The 24,175-nt window shown below is 45.1% G+C and overlaps 1 protein-coding gene across 2 annotated transcripts in view; it reads left to right on the top strand.

Moving 5' to 3' along the window:
• Positions 1 to 23,682, top strand: part of LOC141148192 (guanylate-binding protein 5-like) — a 123,605-nt gene extending 99,923 nt beyond the window's left edge. Inside the window, exons 11-15 of one of the 2 annotated variants that reach the window (XM_073635402.1) lie at positions 2,878 to 3,049; positions 4,653 to 4,751; positions 6,455 to 6,501; positions 11,641 to 11,929; positions 23,410 to 23,682. In XM_073635402.1, coding sequence (XP_073491503.1) covers positions 2,878 to 3,049; positions 4,653 to 4,751; positions 6,455 to 6,501; positions 11,641 to 11,929; positions 23,410 to 23,573 — 771 coding nt within the window. In that variant the 3' untranslated portion in view covers positions 23,574 to 23,682. Of the gene's footprint in view, positions 1 to 2,877; positions 3,050 to 4,652; positions 4,815 to 6,454; positions 6,502 to 11,640; positions 11,930 to 23,409 lie in introns of both variants that reach the window. The other variant, XM_073635401.1, reaches the window with a different exon arrangement.
• The last annotated feature ends 493 nt before the right edge of the window (positions 23,683 to 24,175 follow it).

The following is a 24,175-nucleotide window of genomic DNA, read 5'->3' as shown; positions in this document are numbered from 1 at the left end:
TGAGTGTCTTTTTGTATGATGGGTAGTCTTAGTAAAATCTAATAGGGGAGGGACCAGGGCCAGCAGTTAGGAGAGAATGGTAATGTGCAATTCATTTCGTTCTAAATTCATTTTTAAACGAATTTCAACATATATCCGAATTAACGAAAACCCGTTTAACGAATTTTTCAGAATATTCGTAAATTTAAAAATTTGTGCATTCGTACATTCATAAAATTGTGCATTCGTAAATGTGTACATTCGTACATTCGTAAATTCATACATTCGTAAATTCGTACATTCGTAAATGCGTACATTCGTAAATTTGTGCATTCGTAAATGTGTACATTCGTACATTCGTAAATTCGTACATTCGTAAATGTGTACATTCGTACATTCGTAAATTCGTACATTCGTAAATGTGTACATTCGTACATTCGTAAATTCGTACATTCGTAAATTAATGAATTCGTAAATATGTAAATTCGGAAATCTGAAATAATAATTAACTAATAATAACTTAACTATTACTAACTATTCAATTATAGGTATTGTAATTTCCTTTCAAAATTGGCTGTTAATGAACGTAACAAATACAAATTTGTCTGAAGTTACAAACTATCTGAAATTACGAATGCCGTATCCAAACGAATGGAACGTAATGAATTAATAATAATAATAAAATAACAATAATAATAATAAAAACTTTTTATTATTTATTATTAATTTGTTCCATTCCATTTGTTTAGATGCGGCATTCATTATTTCCGATAATTCGTAACTTCGGATAAATTCCTATTCGTTACGTTCACTAACAGCCAAATTTGAAAGGAAATTACAATACCTATAATTTAATAGTTAGTTACTATTTCAGATTTTTCTAATTTTCGGGTTTTTGGATTTTCAAATTTCGAATTTACAAATTTTCAGAATTTTCTAATTTACAAATGTACGAATTTACGAATATACAAATTTTCTAATTTACAAATTTACGAAGGTATGAATTTACGAATGTATGAATGTGCAAATGTACGAATTTACGAATGTACGAATGTTCGAATGTATGAATGTGCAAATGTACAAATTTACGAAGGTATGAATTTACGAATGTATGAATGTGCAAATGTACGAATTTACGAATGTACGAATGTTCGAATGTATGAATGTGCAAATGTACAAATTTACGAAGGTATGAATTTACGAATGTATGAATGTGCAAATGTACGAATTTATGAATGTACGAATGTTCGAATGTACGAATGTACAAATTTATGAATTTACGAATATACGAATGTACGAATGTTCGAATGTACGAATGTATGACTGTACGAATGTATGAATTTACAAATTACGATCATAACGAATGACCTGAAAAAACGGAAAAAAAAATAAACTAATGAAACGAAAATGAACACATTTTTTGGCAGTGCACATGTCTAATGCAAAGTGTTTTTTGAGGAGTAACTAAGTGCGGGGAGGTGGGAGTATAGATGGGGGGGGGGGGGGTGCAGGAGAAGAGGGGGAGGGGGAAGAAAAAGGAAGAAAGAAGAAGGAAAAAAAAGGGTGTGGTAGAGGGGATAGAGACCGTCTCTGACTTCCCTCCTTAGTGGCTGGTTGAATGTAAGTGACTCCAACAGTTCATGTAAATATTAGAGGGGGACGGCCCTTAGAGGAGTAGGGAGTACTGAACAGAAGTTTAGGTAATGGAAAGGTCATGTTTTAGGGTCATGTTACCTGGTAAGGTAATTTTTGTCTTCACGTGGGTAGGTTGTATAGGTCGGAGTACTCTGGAGTTGTCTGAAGGTGTGTCCAGCATGCCAATTTGGTACTGAATTTTGTAGGAGTGCCACGTGAAATGTGGATCAGTTCTTCCATTTCAGCAACTTTATGGATTCTTTTAAACCATTCCTTATTTGAGGGAGTGTGGGAAGAATCCCAATGTGGGGGTGGGGGGGGGATGCATTGTTCCGCTGTATTAATCAAATGCATCGTTAAGGATTTGTTGTAAGATTTGTGAGATAGGGGTGAATGGTGCAGTAGGAGAGTTCCAAATCGTAGGATGTCGCCTGAGAAATAATGCGACGTATTTCTTTCCAGAAAGTTTGTATGAGAGGACAGGACCTACCATATACGAATAAGTGTGCCTCCGTTTTTATGGCATCTCCGGCACGTGTCTGGTGTTGCAGGTTTGAATTTGTGTAAGAGAGCTGGGGTACAAAACCATCTAGACTTGGATTTTATACCCATTCTCCTGTGTGGAGACATTTATTGAACCCTTATGGATATTCAGAAAAAAATTTGTTCCCAATCTTCTGTTGTGAGGGATAGAGATAGATCCCTTCCCCATGCTTTGCAAGATTTACTATCGCTGGAGTGTTGATCTGCAAAGAGAAGAGAGTGCGTGGTGAATAAAAGGTGGTTTTGAGGAGATTTTCGAGTGCAAAGCATTTTCAAAGGGTGTGAGTTGTCTTAAGCACAGGGAGTTTTTTGTCTAGAGATCTTAGGTAGTGTGTGAGTAGTAAGTACGTCCAGTGGGGTATGGGTGGTTTTTCCATTTGGGTGGAAAGGCGAGAGGAAGACAGGAACTTCCCCTGATTATAAAAGTGGTGGGCTAGAACTAGCTCATATGACCAATGATCTGTAAGAAAGTGGTGGTACATGCCTGGGGGGAATTCTGGATTCATTTTTATCATGGTTAGCGGTCCAGGGGTGGACGATAAGGCGGTGTGAGTACACACCTTTGCATAAACACAATTTATGGACTTTTAACCCCATTGTTTTCCCCCAGCTGCGCCAATTTATTTCTCCTTTGGTGTTCTTCTGTAAAATGCATTATGCTGGATGTCTGGCACATTGCTCACTGTGTTTATGCTGTAACAAGTGTTTTTCTTTTTCCAGGAGTGCAACACATACATGTCGAGAGGCCTTACCAGTCATGCCAGAACTTACGATGACCAAATTGAGATGCTGTGCAGAGAGAGAAGTGCAGAGGAAGACCCTCAATGTCTAGAACGTGTTGCAGATTTATTCCGGGAAGATGCAGCAGAAATGTTAGGCTCTTCATATGCAGGTCATAGCATTTTGATTAGTATAAAATTATGCAAAGTATCTGAATCTTTCTCTAACCTTCAATCTACAGCTTCGTCCTATCCCCCACCACCCTCATGCCGCGTACACACGGTCGGACTTTCCGACGGGAAATGTTGGATGTGAGCTTGTTGGCTGTAAGTCCGACCACGTGTATCCTCCATCGAATATTTGTTGTCGGACTTTCTGCCAACAAATGTTGGCTAGCAGGTTCTCGAATTTTCCGCCAACAAAACTTTGTTGTCGGACTTTCCGATCGTGTGTACACAAGTCCGGAATCAAGTACGAGCCGGAAGCGCTCAGTCTTGTAAAACTAGCGTTCATAATGGAGATATCACGTACGTCTTGTTGGCCAACATTTGTGTGACCGTGTGTATGCAAGACAAGTTGGAGCCAACAACCTTCGAACAAAAATCCACGGTTTTGTTGTCAGAAAGTCCGATCATGTGAAGGTGGCATCAGTGTACTGATCCCATGCCACCACCACCACCACTGCCACTGACCTCATCTACCACATGTATCAAAATCATGCTTTTTCGTAGGGGGGGGCCATCATGATTTCTTGCACCGGAGGGCCCTGAAGGTTCTAATTATGCCTCTGGCTCCCTATAAATAATATCTCTCATTTTGTATCACCCAAAATTATGGCTGATGTCACTTCCAGTCCCAGTGGCATCACTTCAATAGTCGACAGTTGTGCTCTTCCAGCCTTGTGGAAACAGTTTAGTGAAGACCCTTTTCTGTTCCACCATGACTGTGCCCCCCCGTGTACAAAGCCATAAAGACATGGTTTGACCAGTTTGGCGTGGAAGAACTTGATTGTCCTGCACAGGGACCTCAACCCTACTGAAAACCTCAGGGATGAATCTTGAGGAAAGCCTGCCCAGAAGAGTGGAGAATGTTATAGACGCACAGGGGAGCAACTCTACAGTATATTAATGACCATGGTTCATTAATCCTATCCATGGAATAGGATATTTAACAAGCACTGACCTCAACCCTACTGAACACATTCGGGATGATAGGGAACGCTAATTGTGAGCCAGGTCTTTTCATCCAACATCAGTACCTGACCTCACAAATGGGCATATATTCCCACAAAACCCAAATCTTGTGGAAAGGCTTCCCAGATGATCTGAGGCTGTCATAGCCACAAGGGGGAAGGGGGGGCAACTCCAGTCAAAGCTGAATACAAAGCATTGGGATGCATACAACAAGCTTAGTCTATCTTCTCAGACCTTTAGTTTCTCCTGCAGATATTTTATTGATGATCTCATGATCCTGGAACACATCTGCTGCAGAACCTTGAACATCCTTCTTACTGCATCTGAAGGGATACACAGCAAAAAGAAAAAATTTTGGGTGTAACTGCCCTCTCTCAAACTTAATCTCCAAAGCTCACTTTTAGCTTCATAGCATCAGTCTGATAATGTGCGTCCAGCACAAGTACAGGTTCACATATGACGCCCCACGGAATGCAGGCCACTTCCATGATGCCGGGTACATGTGTTACACTGGTAGGAACGGGTTAAGGACATTGATTTGTTTTGTTTTCTTTTTATTAAAATATTTGTTCCTGATTTTAGGAAATGAATCGACAAGCAGATTTCAAAGCCAGAGGACTAATCCAAACCCACTGCAAAAACATCTCAGAAGAGCGGAGCCCCTAGATTTTGAGACAGCAGGTTTGTACTGTTCCAGGCAACCTCCCTTCGTCTCACAAAACCTTCCTTCCTGTCGTGTCCCAGGTAAGCTCCCTTCCTGGTCTGTTCCAAGCAACCTCCCTTTTGGTTTTGTTCCAAGCAACCTTTCTTCCTGTTCTGTCCCAAACAACTGCCCTTCCTGTTCTGTCCCAAGCAACCTCTCTTCCTGTTCTGTTCCAAGCAACCTCCCTTGTTGTTATGTTCCATGCAGCCTACCATGTTGTTATTTTCCATGCAGCCTCCCTTCTTGTTGTGTCCCATGCAGCCTCCCTTCTTGTTATGTTCCATGCAGCCTTCCTTCTTGTTCTGTTCCATGCACCCTCCCTTCTTGTTATGTTCCATGCAGCCTCCCTTCTTGTTATGTTCCATGCAGCCTCCCTTGTTATGTTCCATGCAGCCTCCCTTGTTATGTTCCATGCAGCCTCCCTTCTTGTTCTGTTCCATGCAGCCTCCCTTCTTGTTCTGTTCCATGCAGCCTCCCTTCTTGTTCTGTTCCATGCAGCCTCCCTTCTTGTTATGTTCCATGCAGCCTCCCTTCTTGTTATGTTCCATGCAGCCTCCCTTCTTGTTATGTTCCATGCAGCCTCCCTTGTTATGTTCCATGCAGCCTCCCTTCTTGTTATGTTCCATGCAGCCATCCCTTCTTGTTATGTTCCATGCAGCCATCCCTTCTTGTTATGTTCCATGCAGCCATCCCTTCTTGTTATGTTCCATGCAGCCTCCCTTCTTGTTCTGTTCCATGCAGCCTCCCTTCTTGTTCTGTTCCATGCAGCCTCCCTTCTTGTTCTGTTCCATGCAGCCTCCCTTCTTGTTATGTTCCATGCAGCCTCCCTTCTTGTCATGTTCCATGCAGCCTCCCTTCTTGTCATGTTCCATGCAGCCTCCCTTCTTGTCATGTTCCATGCAGCCTCCCTTCTTGTTATGTTCCATGCAGCCTCCCTTCTTGTTATGTTCCATGCAGCCTCCCTTCTTGTTATGTTCCATGCAGCCTCCCATCTTGTCATGTTCCATGCAGCCTCCCTTCTTATTATGTTCCATGCAGCCTCCCTTCTTGTTATGTTCCATGCAGCCTCCCTTCTTATTATGTTCCATGCAGCCTCCCTTCTTGTTCTGTTCCATGCAGCCTCCCTTCTTGTTCTGTTCCATGCAGCCTCCCTTCTTGTTCTGTTCCAAGCAACCTTTCATCCTGTCCTGTCACAAACAACTTCCCATCCTGTCCTGTCCTAAGTAGCTTCCCTTCCTGTTCTTTTCCAAATTCCAAGCAACCCACCTTCCTCTTCTGTTCCAAGCAACCCCCCATCCTCTTCTGTCCCAAGCAACCCCCCATCCTCTTCTGTCCCAAGCAACCCCCCATCCTCTTCTGTCCCAAGCAACCCCCCATCCTCTTCTGTCCCAAGCAACCCCCCATCCCTTTTCTGTCCCAAGCAACCCCCCATCCTCTTCTGTCCCAAGCAACCCCCCATCCTCTTCTGTCCCAAGCAACCCCCCATCCCTTTTCTGTCCCAAGCAACCCCCCATCCTCTTCTGTCCCAAGCAACCCCCCATCCTCTTCTGTCCCAAGCAACCCCCCATCCTCTTCTGTTCCAAGGGACCTCCATTCTTGTTCTGCCCCAACAACCTCCCATCATTTTCCAAGCAACCTCCCTTCCAATACCCAACAACCTTCATTCATTTGTCTTTTTCAGAATACTTCCTTGATTATCTGAACTTTCCCGGAACTCAGCAAAAACAGGTAAGAAGAGACTTTTGCATTTCTTTGCCTTTTTTTTTCAGGTGCATTACTTTAAACCCCTCCTTACAGTATTGTGAAAAAAAAAAAAAAAAACATGAGGGTGTAGATGTCTTTTTCAGGGCCATTTATAAACGGTGCTTCAGTAATCGCCCTCAGATGACCAGCGTATTCATGAATGGCTGTGATCTGAGCTGCCATTGGCTCACAGACGCAATGGGGTGGATTTGCTAAACCTGGAGAGTGCAAAACGTGGCGTAGCTGTGCATGGTAGCCAATCAGCTTCTAACGTCAGCTTGTTCAATTAAGCTCTGACAAAAACCCCGCAAGCTGATTGGTCTCTATGCAGAGTTGCACCAGATTTTGCACTCTCCAGTTTTAGTAAATCAACTCCAATGTATAGAGCCCTTCCGATTGGCTCTGTACCTTGTGATTGCTGTAATGACCAATCACAGCCACCGCAAGTGAAACACTGAGATCTGTTTACACCTGAGAGCCCGCCCCTTCTTGTCACAACTGAGGGAGGTGGATTTAATGAATGAGTGAAGGGTAGCTTGCAGCAGATTGAAGGTGGGGGTTTAATTAATTAATTTGATTGTGGGATTGTTTTTGTTAACCCTTTCACTTCCCCTACTCACCTCTGAATGTGCGCGGCGGGGGGCCCTCTCCCGCCACCAATAAAAGTGATCTTGCGGCGAATCCACCACAGAGACCACTCTTATCGGAAAAGGGACCGCCGGCCGAACAAGAGGATACCGGTGCTGCCATAACAACGATACCCCCCTTCAAAGTAAGGATGTATATCGGTGTGCGACGGTCCGGAAGTGGTTAAATAACATACAGTTGTGCTCATAAGTTTACATACCCTGGCAGAATTTATGATTTCTTGGCCATCTTTCAGAGAGTATGAATGATAACACAAATACTTTTCTTTCACACATGGTTAGTGTTTGGCTGAAGCCATTTATTATCAATCAATTGTGTTTACTCTTTTTTTAAATCATAATCGCAACAGAAACTACCCAAATGACCCTGATCAAAAGTTTACACACCCCAGTTCCTAATACCGTGTATTGCCTCCTTTAACATCAATGACAGCTTGAAGTCTTTTGTAGTATTTGTGGATGAGGCTCTTTATCTTCTCAGATAATAAAGCTGCCCATTTCTCTTGGCACAAAGCCTCCAGTTCTGTAAATTCTTGGGCTGTCTCAGATGAACTGCATGTTTGAGATCTCCCCAGAGTGGCTCAATGATATTGAGGTCAGGGGGCTGAGATGACCACTCCAGAACCTTCACTTTATTCTGCTGTAGCCAATGACAGGTCGACTTGGCCTTGTGTTTTGGATCATTGTCATGTTGGAATGTCCAAGTACGTCCCATGTGCAGCTTCCTGGCTGATGAATGAAATGTTCCTCCAGTATTTTATGATAACATACTGCATTCATCTTGCCATCAATTTTGACCAAATTTCCTGTGCCTTTGTAGCTCACACATCCCCAAAACATCAGCGATCCACCTCCGTGTTTCACAGTAGGAATGGTGGACCTTTCATCATAGGCCTTGTTGACTCCTCTCCAAATGTAGTGTTTATGGTTGTGGCCAAAAAGCTAAATTTTGGTCTCATCACGTCAAAAGACTTTGTACCAGAAGGTTTGAGTCTTGTCTCTGTGCTGTTTGGCGTACTGTAAGCGGGATACTTTGTGGTATTTGTGTAGTAATGGCTTTCCTCTGGTGACTCGACCATGCAGCCCATTTTTCTTCAAGTGCCTCCTTATTGTGCATCTTGAAACAGCTACATCACATGTTTTCAGAGAGTCCTGTATTTCACCTGAAGTTATTTGTAGGTTTTTCTTTGCATCCCAAGCAATTTTCTTGGCAGTTGTGGCTGAAATTTTAGTTGGTCTACCTGACCGTGATTTGGTTTCAAAAGAACCCCTCATTTTCCACTTCTTGATTAGAGTTTGAACACTGCTGATTGGCATTCTCAATTCCTTGGATATCTTTTTATATCCCTTTCCTGTTTTATACAGTTCAATTAGCTTTTCCCGCAGATCCTTTGACAATTCTTTTGCTTTCCCCTTGACTCAGAATCCAGAAACGTCAGTGCAGCACTGGATGAAAGATGCAAGGGTCTATCATAAGTCCAGAAACTCATTGATCTTATATACACACCCACTAATTACAAGCTAACAGATCAGAGGTGAGGATGGTTACCTTTAATAGCAATTCTAAGCCCTTTGTGTCAACTTGTGTGTATGTTATCAGGCCAAAATCACCAGGGTATGTAAACTTATGAGCACAACTGTACACTAAGGGCTTGTTTAGACTTGCGGTCGTGGGGGGGCAGTAAAAACAGGTGTATGAGCCACATTTTTACTGCCCCCTACAAGGCAGCAGGATGGGTTGCACACATGTGGTTGCAAGGTGGTTACATTGCAGCCCCATTCACTTGAAGCACAACGCGGGGGATTATTTTTGCCATGGCCAGGAAGCAAAACATCACGGAAAATATTACCCCCCCCCTGTTGCCTTCAGCAGGGCAGGACTGCCGCTAAATGTGGCCGCATCACAACTGCCCTGCAAAAGGTATGCAATGCACGTGTGTACTACACAGTTGTGCAGCATTTACAAGATTAGAATAGGAGGTGAGGAAGAACATATAGCCTACTCATCGCCTGTCAAACGCATTTGAAAAGCAACCCACAGCGCTTTTTAGATGGGCTGCAAAGTCTCCCTCACCGTTCACTAAAGCGGGTCACATGAGGTCTTTAGGAGATCTGCCACATTTCCCAAATACTGCATACGGTGCTGAAAATGTTAATCCCTTTATGCGGTATTTACCTCAAAAAGCAAAACGCTGGGTAAATACTGCATAAGACGATGTTTAAGTCAATTCACAAGACTGTTCCCTCAGTCATTGTTAGTTATTCAGAGATACTTAGTAAAGTCATTGTCAGGTCACCTGAGTCCAGGTGACAGATGCACCCCATTGGGGTCGGGGGTGCACCGCAAGGTAGTGGACCCTACAGCTGACTGTTGTGGATGGAGCTCTAGGATATACAGGAGAGCAGGTACTCTGTAGTACCTACACGGATCACACTGAGAGCTAGAGCATGAGATTTCCCAGGGCGCGGAATCTACCCTGTTTCCCTGAAAATAAGACCTAGCGTGATTGTCGGTGATGGCTGCAATATAAGCCCTACCCCCCAAATAAGCCCTAGTTAAAGTCCTTGTAGTTCTTATTTTCAGGGTAGGGCTTATTTTCGGGGAAACAGGGTAGGGCTTATTTGGGGGGTAGGGCTTATATTGCAGCCATCACTGACAATCACGCTAGGTCTTATTTTCAGGGAAACAGGGTAAGAGCCAGCGGGTGTTCACCTGAGGCCCCCTAGTGGTGGGGATGGATTTAACTGCAGTCTGGCTCCAGGTCGCGACCCCTAGGGGCTCCCAGCTCATGCTCACGGTAGAGTACATGGAGGTAGAGTGGAAGCAGCAGACTGCGACAACAAAGGATAGTCAGAAGATAGCCAAAGGTCAGGGGAACAAGCAGGTAAGGATAGTCAGGAGATAGCCAAAGGTCAGGGGAACAAGCAAGTAAGGATAGTCAGGAGATAGCCAAAGGTCAGGGGAACAAGCAGGTAAGGATAGTCAGGAGATAGCCAAAGGTCAGGGGAACAAGCAGGTAAGAATAGTCAGGAGATAGCCAAAGGTCAGGGGAACAAGCAGGTAAGGATAGTCAGGAGATAGCCAAAGGTCAGGGGAACAAGCAGGTAAGGATAGTCAGGAGATAGCCAAAGGTCAGGGGAACAAGCAGGTAAGGATAGTCAGGAGATAGCCAAAGGTCAGGGGAAAAGGCAGGTAAGGATAGTCAGGAGATAGCCAAAGGTCGGGGGAACAAGCAGGTAAGGATAGTCAGGAGATAGCCAAAGGTCAGGGGAACAAGCAGGTAAGGATAGTCAAGAACAAGCCAAGATCGGTAACTGGAATCAGACGTAGAAGACACAGCAAGTCGCACATGAAAGCCAAGCACACAATATTGATCAGCAGAGCTGGCTTGCAGTGCACAGGTTAATATAGAGTTCCCTGATAGGGGCTGGGGTGGAGCCATGCTTTGAGGAGAGATTACTTAAGCAGCCAGGTGAGAGTGGCTGGCCTCTTAAGCTGAACACACGGAGAGGTAAGCTGACAGACAAACATTACTGCATATCCATGACAGTCATTGTCCTCTATACTGAAAACAGTGCTGGGACAAGGCCATCTAGAGCCGAGGCCGAACATGCCAAATTGCGCCTCCCCCCCCATAAGATGTATGAGCATTATGTATCAGCAAAATTCCCCCAACAAAAACAATTAGCACTAATTTGCATGATTACCCCCTAAGCATAAAATCCCCCTCCTCCCAGTCCAAACCACCCCCTGCTGAAATTCCCCCTCAGCAAAATTCTTTGCCCCATCTCCCAAATCCCCCCAACCCCCCCCAGCTCAAATGACCCCCCCAAAAGAAATCACCCCTCTTAGCACACAAATCCTTTACCGCTAAATTTTCCCCTCCTAGTACACATCTTCTACCCCCCACTTCAAATCTCTCCCTCCCGGCACAAATCCCCCTCTTCTAGCACATATCTTCTTCCCCCTCCCAACACATATCCCCCTAGATCACTACTCTTAGCACCCCCTCCCCAAATTTCCTCTCCTAGAACAATACTTACCCCCTGCTGCCCCCCAAATTCCTCTCCCCATTTTCCTTGTGGCGCCCCCCACCTCACATGATACCACAGTGCCCAGGGCAGCCCACCCTTTGTCTCGGCCCTGAATGACATGATCTGAAGTAAAGTTGCGTTGGCTTCAACTTCTGTGTCTTATTGAAAAGATAAGCTGTCTGTGGATGGTGCCAAGTCAGCAGGTGACCATACTGTAAGGACAGACTGGGTGTAAGGTGGTATGGCAATGAAAAGGGCAACACTGGAAATAGAGCACAACCAAAAGAAACAAGCAGCCAGTGATCAGGATAAAAGTCAGGACGCCCAATATCCATACTTGTCCCTGGCCTATCATTTATAAAGAACTGAGGATTAGTTTGGCCACTGTAAACTGTCTTTTATGAAGTATACACCACATCACTGATGACCTCCCTCTCTGTAGATGTCGGGGAAGCATGTTGTTGGGATTTTCTCCAGGTCTCCGCAGAGGGAACATTATTGGTTACGGGATCTTCTGAAGTCTGCGGCATTCCAGGGTCAAGTCCAGGAGGTCAAATACGGCTACATCCAGGACAACCTCTCAGGGAATGCCAGGAAAATGTTTGAGTGGGAGGTCTCAGAGTGTACATTCGGGATCTTGTGTCACAGCAAGAGGAACGAGAGAGCGCTCATCACCGATGTGCCGGGGTCTCTGTATGACTACTATCTGAAACACCTCTCTTCCCGACTCGGTGAGTGTCGGTCTCCATATTCTAGCAGTATTTAAAGCAGTGGTTCTCAACTCCGGTCCTCAGGACCCACCAACAGGCCAGATTTTAAGTATTACCTTGGGGAGTTGCAGACTAGAATACTGCAATCACTGAGCAGCAAGTGATATCACCTGTGATGTATTTCAGCTATCTTGCAAACCTGGCCTGTTGGGGGGCCCTGAGGACTGGAGTTGAGAACCACTGATTTAAAGGGACACGGGACCCGGATGGGTTGTTTTTCTGTCTGTCAGGCAGTGAGACACAGTAAAGACGTCAGGAAGAGGTCTGGAGGTATTTTTTTATGTGGGCTACAATAAAGGAGATGATATGAACTTCACTTTTAGTAAAGGGGGTCCTATAAAGCTGGAGATTAATCTGCTTCTATTTTTTTCTTGACTTGGTCGTCCCACCTCCCCTATTATGGCAATGACATTTTTAATAAAATTTTTTTATTTTTATTACATACAGTATCTCACAAAAGTGAGTACACCCCTCACAGTACCTGCCAACATGTACTGTGACATACTGAAGCAGAGCATGATCTCCTCCCTTCGGAGACTGGGCCGCAGGGCAGTATTCCAACATGATAACGACCCCAAACACACCTCCAAGATGACCACTGCCTTTCTAAAGAAGCTGAGGGTAAAGGTGATGGACTGGCCATGCATGTCTCCAGACCTAAACCCTATTGATCATCTGTGGGGCATCCTCAAATGGAAGATGGAGGAGCGCAAGGTCTCTAACATCCACCAGCTCAGTGATGTCGTCATGGAGGAGTGGAGGAGGTGTCCAGTGGCGCCCTGTGAAGCTCTGGTGACCTCCATACCCAAGAGGGTTAAGGCAGTGCTGGAAAATAATGGAGGCCACACAAAATATTGACACTTTGGGCCCAATTTGGACATTTTCACTTAGGGGTGTACTCACTTTTGTTGCCAGCGGTTTAGACATTAATGGCTGTGTGTTGAGTTATTTTGAGGGGACAGCAAATTTACACTCTTATACAAGCTGTACACTCACTACTTTACATTGTAGCAAAGTGTCATTTCTTCAGTGTTGTCACATGAAAACATAGAAGAAAACATTTACAAAAATGTGAGGGGTGTACTCACTTTTGTGAGATACTGTAAGTACCTTTTTCCTAATCGAGCTGTCACATGACCCGGCTCTCTCCCAGCCTGTCTGCAGGGAAACATAAGCAGGAGGAGCTTCTAGTCCTCTGCTGCTGGTCACATGTTCAAAATTTGAAAAAACAGCCTTTGGAATTTAGCATAATAATAAGTACGGGTAATTAATATCAAAAAAATCCTTTAAATCATCATACAAATATACTGTATATTTGAAATCAAATCATTAATATTATTTTGTGAAAATATTCTGGTGTGCGTGGATTTCTCAGTGTCACGCCCCTCCAGCCTGTGTCGACCTCTGCCAACATTACTGTGCCTCTTCATGTCCTTTTATGAGATTTCTATGCACCTCTTAAACATGAGTATTCCATTGTTACTCCTTTTAAATAAATGTTATTTTTAAACGACATCACACTATGTGGAACCTTTCTTTGATTTTTTTGTTTCAACGTGTGAGCAAAAGGGCTTTTCCTCCCATTTTGAGCCTCATGTGCCTGTACGCTGTGGACTTGATGTTAACCAACACCATTCAAAGATCTGTCCAGGATTTCTGATAGGTTTTCCATATACGGTGTAGATGGCCATAAGCCTTTTTGACGTAAGAGTTATAAGCCCCTTTATTTTTTTTTATTTTTTTCTCTTTTTTTTTTTTTTGCTACATCAGCGATTGCATTTGAGAGAATTAAATCACTATGATTAGCTCATTTCATCCCATCTCATTATCTTCACATCATAGTAGCCTTTTCTATAAATTTTTTAATGCAATTACAAAATTGACAGTTACCCACAACCATTTAACCCAAATATATCCACCCCCCCCCCCCCCCCACTGTGGCCCCTGCAGCTGTCCCACTTCACCCCTTCAGACTTTGGCGGCTGTTGATGCTCCTGGTCTCGTCCTATAATGTGAATACTTCCACATAACGCTTTGACTTTCTGAATTTGGTCCAGCATTCCCATTTGCCCCCTTGTGTAGCGTAATCACCTCCTCTATCACCTACTTCATATCGCTCTAACGCATATACTTCATTAACGCTGGCTACCCACTCTCCTATCCTCGGTGCTTCCTGTTTTTGCCAATTCTTAGGGATGCTGTTTTTGGCTAGATTTAGTAATACCGGTGTTAGTGAGTTTTTATATCTTCTCATACCCCCTTGCGACCTATGGAACAAACATTCCCACGGGTCGCAAGGTGTCTCCCTGCCTGTTATTTCCGCAATTATTTTGGTCACCTCCTGCCAGAATTTTTTTATTTTAGGGCATTCCCACCATAGATGCGACATAGTTCCTGGAATTGCACAGCCCCTCCAGCAGTTCGGCGACTTATCTGGAGCGAATGTATTAACTCTGGCCGGGGTCATATACCATCTAGACAGGCACTTGTAATTGCTCTCTCTAGTTTTCGAGTCCGCTGCCGTTCCATGTGTTGCCTCAAGTATGTATTTTACTTCTTCACTGTCTACGGAGGAGCCCAGTTCCTCTTCCCATTTCCTAATGAACGGGGGAGGCTCTGCCCCCAACTCTCTTACCAAAATTCTATAGATTGCCGATATTTTACCCTTCTTATGATCTTTACAAAAAAGTTTTTCTATAGGTCTGTACTCTGCTTCCTCCCTTAAAGGTCTGGGGAGACTCGCAATAAAGTGACATAACTGTGTGTATCTCCACTCATTTAAAATCCATGCCCCCTCTTGTGCTGCTATTTCGTGAAAGGTAATTATTTTACCCCTTTTAATTATTCCCCTTACCTGTGTCTCCCTATCTAATATCCAGTTTCCCCCCACTGTCTCCATCCCCGGTGGAAAGAGCAGATTCTCTTTTAAATATATTAAAGGGGAATTGTAATCCCATTTATTTTTTAAGTGGATCTGATCCCAAATTTTATATGTGTATTGCGTGATAAAGTGTGTACCCTTATCCAATCCCCTCAAATGTGGTGGGTTCCATATCGTATGGCTTAGTTGTGTTTTACTCATCCTTTCTTCTAAACTTACCCATCTTTTAGTTTCCCTGCTATGTGTCCAATCAAGTGCTCGTGCTATTACCGCGGCTTTATGATATAACCTAAAATCAGGAAGGGCGAGCCCCCCACTTCCTTTTTCTCTCCTCAGTATCTTTAGGGCGATCCTGGGCTTTTTTCCTTCCCAGACATATTTACATACAAGGCTGGATAGAGCTCTGAAAAAATTTTCCGGAAGAGGTATCGGGAGCATCTGCATCATATACAGGGCTTTTGGGGCTAGCACCATTTTAACAAGGTTAATTCGTCCTACCCATGTAACGGGGCAATATTTAATTCTATTTATTACCCTTTTTATTTCGTTTAGCAAGGGGATAAAATTCTGCTTATACAGTTTCCCCTTATCGCTTGTTAAATTTACCCCTAAATATTTCAGGGATTTTTTCCATGGGAAATGGAACACTTCCCCTAGTCTAACTGCCTCCATTTTGTTGATATTTATTTTTAATGCTTCTGATTTATCTAAATTTATCTTAAAGTTTGAGAGCTCGCTATAGTCCCTCAAACTGGTTAGGAGGTTAGGGATCGTGATTCTAGGGTTGCTGATGTAGAGAAGAACATCAACTGCGAAAGCGGCTAATTTGTGTTCCTCCCCACCCACTCTGCATCCACTTATATCCGGGTTTTTCCTAATTGTAGCTAGGAGGGGTTCCAAGGCCAAGACGAAAAGGAGAGGCGACAAGGGACAGCCTTGCCTTGTCCCGTTTTTCATGACAAATTGTGCTGAGGGAGTCTTATTGACCTTAACAAAAGCTGCCGGTTGGTTGTATAAAGTTTTCATCCAATTTAACATTGTGGGTCCTATTCCCATTGCCTCAAGTGTGTGAAATATGAATCCCCAGTCTACCCTGTCAAACGCTTTTTCAGCGTCAATAGACAGGAGTAGACTGGGGACCCCACTCGTTCTGAATGCCTCTATAATAAGGAGTGATCTCACCCCATTGTCCCTTCCCTCCCTCCCAGGAATAAATCCCACCTGGTCCGGATGGACCAGGAAGGGCATTTTTTCTTTCAGCCGGGTTGCCAAAACCTTCGCGTATAGCTTGGTATCCGCATTTAGGAGCGCGATTGGCCTATAGCTTGAGCACAGGGTCCTGTCCCTTCCCTCCTTGGGTATAAGTGTCACAGATGCTAGCAGAGCGTCTCCGCATAGGACTCCCTGTTTCCCCAGACCATTCCATAAATGGCGCAGCCTGGGGACCAGGGATCTGCTAAATTTCCGATAGAAACTAAGTGTGAAGCCGTCAGGTTCAGGGCTTTTACCCGTAGGGGTAGCCTTTAATGCCTGATAGATCTCCTCATTCGTTATCTGGCGTTATAACTCTAGTGTATCTTCTTCCGATAGTGTGGGAAGTTCCGCCCCTTTTAAATACTCCAGCGTCTTCTCTTCCTTGTTTCCCTTGCTTTTCCTTTCACTGCCACCTGAGTAAAGTGCTGCGTAGAATAATCTAAATTCCTCTGCTATATCCTTGGTAGTATATCTCATTACACCTTTACTATTTTTGATCTTTTCTATATAGTTCTCATCTTTTTTTTTTCCTCGTTACTGTCGCTAGATGTTTCCCCACCTTATTGCCCTGTATATGGAACCTTTTTAACTGTGTGGCCCTAAATTTCGCCGCCTCTTCTTCCATTAACTCCCTGAGTTCTTCTCTTTTTAATGTCAGTTCTTTGAATATATCCTCGTCTTTTCCTGGTGATGCTTTATGTATTTGTTCAAGCTGATGGATTTTGGCGATAAGCTTTCCTTTCTTCACTCTCCCCTCCCTCTTTTCCCCTGCGTCTATGGAGATTATTATCCCTGTTATGTATACCTTAAATGTCTCCCACAGGACTCCCCCCGATATCTCGCTCGACTCATTATGTGTGAAGAATTCATCTATTTCCCTCTGTAATTTCTCCACCACTGACTCTTTCATAAGGAGGGCCTCATTGAACCTCCAAGAAAACGGGGCCCTCAACAGTCCCTCGAGCTTTAATGTCATGGAGATTGGGGCGTGGTCTGATAGGGTAATGGGTTCTATTTTCGAATCTACTATGCACTCCAGTAGGCTGTGGTCAGCTAACAGGTAGTCCAACCTTGAATAGGTCCCATGGGCCAGGGAAAAGAAAGAATAATCTCTCACTTTGGGGTGTTGTACCCTCCAAACATCTATAAGCTGGCTATCATACAGATTTTTCCCTAATCTCGTCAGTGATCCCTTCCCCATGTCCCGTGCCCCAGAGGACCTATCCAAGGCCGGATCCATACAAAAATTCAGGTCGCCTGCCAGGATAGTTACCCCCTCTTTAAATAAATTCAGTCTTTTTAGGGTCCGGGAAAGGTATTTTATCGGGTCTCTATTGGGGCAGTAAACGTTAGCTAAGGTATATTTCCTATCCCCTATATTAATTTTTACAAACAAAAACCGCCCCTCTTCATCCTCAAGCTTCTCGATCAGTGTGAATTTAATCTTTTGTGAGAACCCGATAGCAACTCCCTTCGCCCTTTTGATGGGTGAATCCCCATATACCCATGCTGGAAAATTCCTTGAGTTTAGCTTGATATTTTCCTCCTGCACCAGGTGAGTCTCCTGCAGGAAAACCACATCAGCATCATAATTCTGTAATTCTTTCAGAACTTTACGCCTTTTTCCTGGAGAGTTCAAACCTTTCACATTGTAGGACATACACTTAACTTCTATCCCAGCCATCCACCACCTTTCTCCTTATAGGACAGCTGCAGGGGTACCGCTCCCCCCCCCCGATCCCACCCCCCTCTCCCCGCCCCCTAACCCCCCCACCTCCTACCCCCCAGCCCCCCTCCCTCCCTCCTACGGCCACTAATTGGCCAGTGGGATCCAGCGTCGGATATAGCATATTACCTGTTTCCCCTCGTGCTCAAGGGTGGGGCACTAGGCGTGGACAGCTATGGAGCCCTCCCCCCTTCAATTGTTGGGGGGCCTTGGAGGGCCTTCTTCTATCCCCTTCCTTACTCCTTATCCCTGCTCCCCCCATCCACCCCCCCCACCAGCCCAGCTCCACCCCCCCCACACAACCCACCCCCCCCAACACCACCCCTATAACTGGTTATCTACCCTTCTAATTAGGCAAAACCCCGTCTGGTATATCTGGGACTGGGATCCCCAGATTCCGGCAGAAAACTTGTAAGTCCCCCATATTTTTCATTTTAAAAGTCCTGCCTTCCTTTGTCACATTTAGTGACAGTGGGAAGCCCCAGCTGTATTTCAGGTTGGCTCCCTTTAGTGAGTCAACCAACGGTTTAAGAAGACGCCTTCTCGCCAGGGTTCCTGCTGACAAATCCGAGAATATTTGAACCTCTTTATTGTGTAATTTCACTGGTTGTGCCCCTCTTAGGTTTTTCCAGATCTTTGCTTTGTCTTCGAATTGGTGGAACTTCACTATTATGTCCCTGGGCACAACTTCACCTATGTTTCGGGGCTTCCTTACTCTGTGAACTCTGTCTATTTTTAGGTCACTCTCCAGGTTCTTTCCTAAGAGGGGGTTGAATAATTCTTTCATTACTGAAAACAAATCTTCCCCACTTTGCTCCGGTATAGATCTGATCCTTAAGTTCTGGCGCCTGTTTTGATTTTCCTGTTCCTCCAATCTGAACTTCAACTCATACTGGTCACCCTGGAGGGTTTTCACTTGCTTTTTAAGAATCTCTAGGTCCAGGGCCTGCTGTTCCACCGCTTTTTCCGCCTCCTCCACTCGCCTGAGGAGGTGACCTAGATCAGACCTAACATTAGAAATTTCAGTTTTAATTGAGTTTTCCAACTTAATGAACATGTCTTGCATCTCATGTTTCGTTGGGGGGGCCTCTGCAGCGTATTCGGGTTCCATGCTTGAGCCTGGTTCTGCCACTGCCTGAGCTTCTGTATTATGACTCTCCCCCTGTCCTCCTTTGTTCTTGGCAGTGACCTTTTTTTTTTCCTTGGGCTCTTGTTGTTTGTTCTCTGGACCGGGGCTTTTTAAGTATTTTTGTATTGTGCTTGAATTCAAACTCTCCCTAGGCTTGCTGGACTCTGTTTGCTTTTGAGAACGACCTCTCATGTTCCCTGCCTCAAGTTTGTGCCACCCCCCAGGCTCAGGGAGAGCGCGCCCCTAGGCCAAAGGGTGAGGAACACACCAGGAGCAGGCCCGGTTCCGTTGTTCGGTATTACCCTGCCCCCCCAGGCTCTCCTTTTGGCTTGTACTAGAGACGTAGGAAAACTCACATGCAGCTTTTCTCCCCCCCTATCTCTTGGTCACTGTTATTCCCCCTTTCAACTGGGGTTACTGGGGCTGCTGCAGTGTCCACTATCCCTCTGGTTTCTTGTGTAGACCAAAAATCAACAAACAGGACGGTTCATTTAAATATAATACAGATCCCCCCACCCTTGAGGTCATGCATTATCTCCTATGGATCGGTTACAGTCCCCATAGAGCACAAACTGAGTGCCTTCACCACTTATTTGTACCTTGTTTCTCCCTCAAGGACAGGAAAGATCCTACCTTAAGCCTGCAGACCTCTATGAACCTAGACGGGGTTACCGGTGTTCGTCCTGATGTTGTCACAAGGCTCCGCTCTCGCCGCTGCACCTTTCACGTCTGTGATCTAGCAATCATTCCACCGCTACTCTTACTTCTTGGTGACAGGACGGTCAGGGCAGCGGTATCTCCTGGGTTCTTCGCAGATGGCCGTTCCCCCTGGCTACGGGGGACGCTGGAATCGATGAAGGGGGCGTGCGGGAGGTGTAGGCAGAGCTCCGGGTTCCGGATGGAGCCGAGCCACCAGGGGCGGGGGGGTTTTAAACAAGGGGATCCGTGGTAACGGCCGCTTTGGCAGCCGTCGCGTTCGCCGCCTCTACTAGTACACAGAACGCTGTGTCATTTTAAAGGTAGGCGACTGCTTGATTCACTCCTCCGCTGCTTTTGGCTGGAGACCATGAGTGGCACATCTGGGCTCTCACCCCACGCTTACACCTGCGCCGCCATCGCTCCAGCCTCTGCCCTCCGCCTTCCACAGCCCCACCACCCGGCCCCTCCCCTTCTCCGAGCACGTCACATCCTCATGCGCCTCCCTCTTATAAGCCCCTTTAAAGTCCATTACTTCCAGGTAAGCCTTCATTCAATTGGTGGTGGTGTCTTCTACAAGCTTCTCCTCACAGAGGTTTCTCTCTTCATAGAGCCTTTTCACATTGATGTCACTTACCTTATGGATGTTTTTGAGATGTTCACTTTTTCTGATATTATTTATTGATACCAGGTCTTTTTGAATTTCTTTAGTCATCATTTTTTCACTTGGGGGACAATATCTAAATACTTTTTTATTATAAATTTTTCACTTGGTGGACTATTTTTATATTCAGTGTGTGTTTAAACTGATCACAATATATATTGTCATTTTTATATATAGTTGAACCTCGGATTACGAGCATAATCCGTTCCAGGAGAATGCTCGTAATCCAAAGTACTCACATATCAAAGCGAGTTTTCCCATTGAAGTCAATGGAAACGAAAATAATTTGTTCTGTATGACTTCAATGGGATTCAATACCGCATGCGGCCAGAGGTGGGGGGGGGCGCCAGAGAGCCTCGGAAACGGCAGGAAAGGCCCGAGGACACGTCGGCTGACCTCGGCAAACGTCAGAAAATGAGTATTTCCGTGTCTTTCCAAGCATTGCCGAACAGCGGCGATCGGCTGCGATCGTCGCTGTTCGGCTCTGCTTGGCTCCGGCACCCCCGCACATCAGGCCAAATGCGGTACTGCAGGCCCTATCAGGTTGAATTCTGCTCGTCTTGTGAGACAACACTCGCAAACCGAGTCAGAATTTTTTTTAAAAAGTTGCTCTCAAATCAAAACGCTCTCAAACCAAGTTAATCTTAAACCGAGGTTCCACGGTATTGCTAATTTTATATATATATATATATATATATATATATATATATATATAAGCGCTGCATTTCATTACAAGTTTAAGAGGGAGATGAAGCCTCCATTAACCTACATGTAATATCCCTTCCCGATTGTGTTTAGCTAGTTAGTGGGCATGGAGGAGGAGGAAGGGAGTGGGCTGTCATGTAGCACTGTGTATACATCCACATATGTCACTCTATAGTCACCCGGCCTATGATAGGGAGGAAATTCTCAGCATAGAAACTCATCCATGTGCTGTAGGGCTATTGCGCCCCCTAGCATCCAACCAACGTGATGCTTCTGTGGGGGGGGTGTTGAAAAAGAGAACTTTGCCTCTGTCCCCCACTCTTAATTTTGCAGGATATAGCATACTATATGATAGTTGTAAATCTCGCATTCCTTTTCTTCACATGAACAAAACTGGCCCTTTGTTTCTGTGTGGCCACCGAGAAGTCAGGGTATATTGAAATGCGATTACCATTATACTGTAGGTCACCCAGGGAGCGTGCCGCACGGAGGATGTCTTCACGATCTCTGAAGTGCAGTGTGCGTGCTATAATTGGGCGTGGGTGGGCACCAGGTGGAGGAGGTTTAGATGGTATTCTATGAGCCTGCTCTATGGCAAATGAATGTGAAAATGTGGTATCTGCCATATTGTCCTTAAGCCAAAGTTCCAAGTAATCCTCGGGTTGTTTACCCTCTGCTTTCTCAGGAAGTTCTAAGTAATTCTAGGGTTGTTTGCTCTCTGCTTTCTCAGGAAGTTCCAAGTAATCCTCGGGTTTTTTACCCTCTGCTTTCTCAGGAAGTTCCAAGTAATCCTCGGGTTGTTTACCCTCTGCTTTCTCAGGAAGTTCCAAGTAATCTTCGGGTTGTTTACCCTCTGCTTTCTCAGGAAGTTCCAAGTAATCCTCGGGTTGTTTGCCCTCTGCTTTCTCAGGAAGTTCCAAGTAATCTTCGGGTTGTTTACCCTCTGCTTTCTCAGGAAGTTCCAAGTAATCTTCGGGTTGTTTACCCTGTGCTTTCTCAGGAAGTTCCAAGTAATCCTCGGGTTGTTTGCCCCCTGCTTTCTCAGGAAGTTCCAAGTAATCCTCGGGTTGTTTGCCGTCTGCTTTCTCAGGAAGTTCTAAGTAATCCTCGGGTTGTTTACCCTCTGCTTTCTCAGGAAGTTCCAAGTAATCCTCGGGTTGTTTACCCTCTGATTTCTCAGGAAGTTCCAAGTAATACTCGGGTTGTTTACCCTCTGCTTTCTCAGGAAGTTCCAAGTAATCCTCGGGTTGTTTACCCTCTGCTTTCTCTTGAAGTTCCAAGTAATCCTCGGGTTGTTTGCCCTCTGCTTTCTCAGGAAGTTCCAAGTAATCTTCGGGTTGTTTACCCTCTGCTTTCTCAGGGAACCCCACAAAACGGACATTGTTCCTCCTTTGACGGTCCTCCATGTCTCCCAGTTCATCAGTGTGGGCAGTTATTTCTCTTTGCATAGTTTGTGTGGTGCTTTCTAATGGGCGGACTACATCTTCCAGGTCACTGATTCTATGTTCAGCTTCTGTGGCCCTCTCTCCGATATTCTGCACATCTTGCTTTATAAATGACATTTCCGCCCGCATGCCGTCTATGTGTGCTGTCATAGTGGTGGTTTGGCATGTGTATATGACCTCCATTATTTGTTTCGGGGAGGGCTCCCCTTCTCCTTCCGCCAGTGCTGCATCCCCCAGATCTGTGTGGGGTAGCCTGTCTAAGGAGAGGCCTTCTAGGTCTGCGGGGCAGTGGGCTTACCTTATTGGAGGTAGTGGTCGATTGAGTCACTCCACTCTGCTGTGTGCTGCCTGGGCCCTGGTCCGTCTCCTTGTGGCGGCCACCATCTTGGGATCCCGGTGATAGATGTTCTGCGGCCGAATCCATGGGTGCTGGCCCGTATTTTACCATCACCCACTGTTCTGCCCGCTCCAGGGTGTATGAGGGTGCTGGTGCTGATCAGGATCCGTGTCTCTGACACTCAGGATGACTGTAGGAGGAGTTCGTCCCGGCTGGAGCTCTCACTCAGTGCTGCTTACATGTTCGCCGCTAGCTCCGCCCCCCCGCTCAGCATAGAAACTCACTGAAAACTGAGCATGTGCAAAGCTGCCAACACTGCTCTGCAAAATCCCCAACTGCATTGGGGACATGGACAAGAGGGGGAGTCGGAGAACAGCAGGATCAAACAGGTTTTTTTTTGCAGAAGGCGGCTATGAACAGCATGTAATACACCATTTATTGATAGTTTTCTATGATGTGGGTTTAATGACACTTTAATAATGAGGCCTAAAATGATTTTTTTTTTTTTTTTTAAACGTGTGCAAAAAAAATGGTTTAAACTCTATAAATTACAAAACAAAAAATGATTCTGGCCGCTGATTCCTATCACTTCTCTTCCTATCAGGGAAGAAGAATGTCCTTGTGGTGATCGATGACATGGAGGACCAGAGCGGGGAGGAGAAGGAGTGGATCTTGGCACAGCAGCCCAGCCTCCACACACTGGCCAGAGATGTTCTCTTCTTCGGCCGGGAGAAGACAGCAATACAAGCCAAAGATCTCCCCATATAAAAGAGCAAAATGTGACGTAATGGGCTATTGTATAAACGTATACGCTTTAAAGATTGTATATTCTCTTTTTCTTTTAGTGAGATAAATATGAAATGGTGAATATTGAAAATGTATCGTTTTTATTTTTTGTCAGCAGGTGCCGCTATAAGCTCCTTCTTACATGTTTCCTTACATTTTTTTTCTTTCTTCTGATTATAACCTAAAAAATGAACTTTACACACTCGGGTTCCTTTTACTTGTATTAAACCTTTACAAAAACATTTATTTTTTCTTTTTAGGTCTACTAATTAAGGATTACCCATTCAGTATCCTTATCAGTTTATCCCTAGACACTCCACTTTCCAATGTCGCTCCCTTTCTTGCCCAGGGGAGAGAACATTGTTGGGGGTCACGGAAAGGTCTCATTTCCCGCTCACACGCCAGGCCCTTTGTTATTGTAGAGGGTTAAGATGCTGTCTCGGAGGCTCCTGTCACTCCAAACCCTTAGAGGCGGTGCGTGGCCTGAAATTCCAGACTTCGGGTCAGACTGTGTTTCCGTGCACAGAGCGTTAGCGGGTCAGGCGTGGTTCCAGCCAGGAGCATCCACGTAGGGGTGGCTATGT

The sequence above is a fragment of the Aquarana catesbeiana genome, linkage group LG06 (assembly GCF_042186555.1).
Source record: "Aquarana catesbeiana isolate 2022-GZ linkage group LG06, ASM4218655v1, whole genome shotgun sequence".
Lineage (NCBI taxonomy): Eukaryota > Metazoa > Chordata > Amphibia > Anura > Ranidae > Aquarana > Aquarana catesbeiana.
This window is presented reverse-complemented; position numbering and strand designations above follow the sequence as displayed.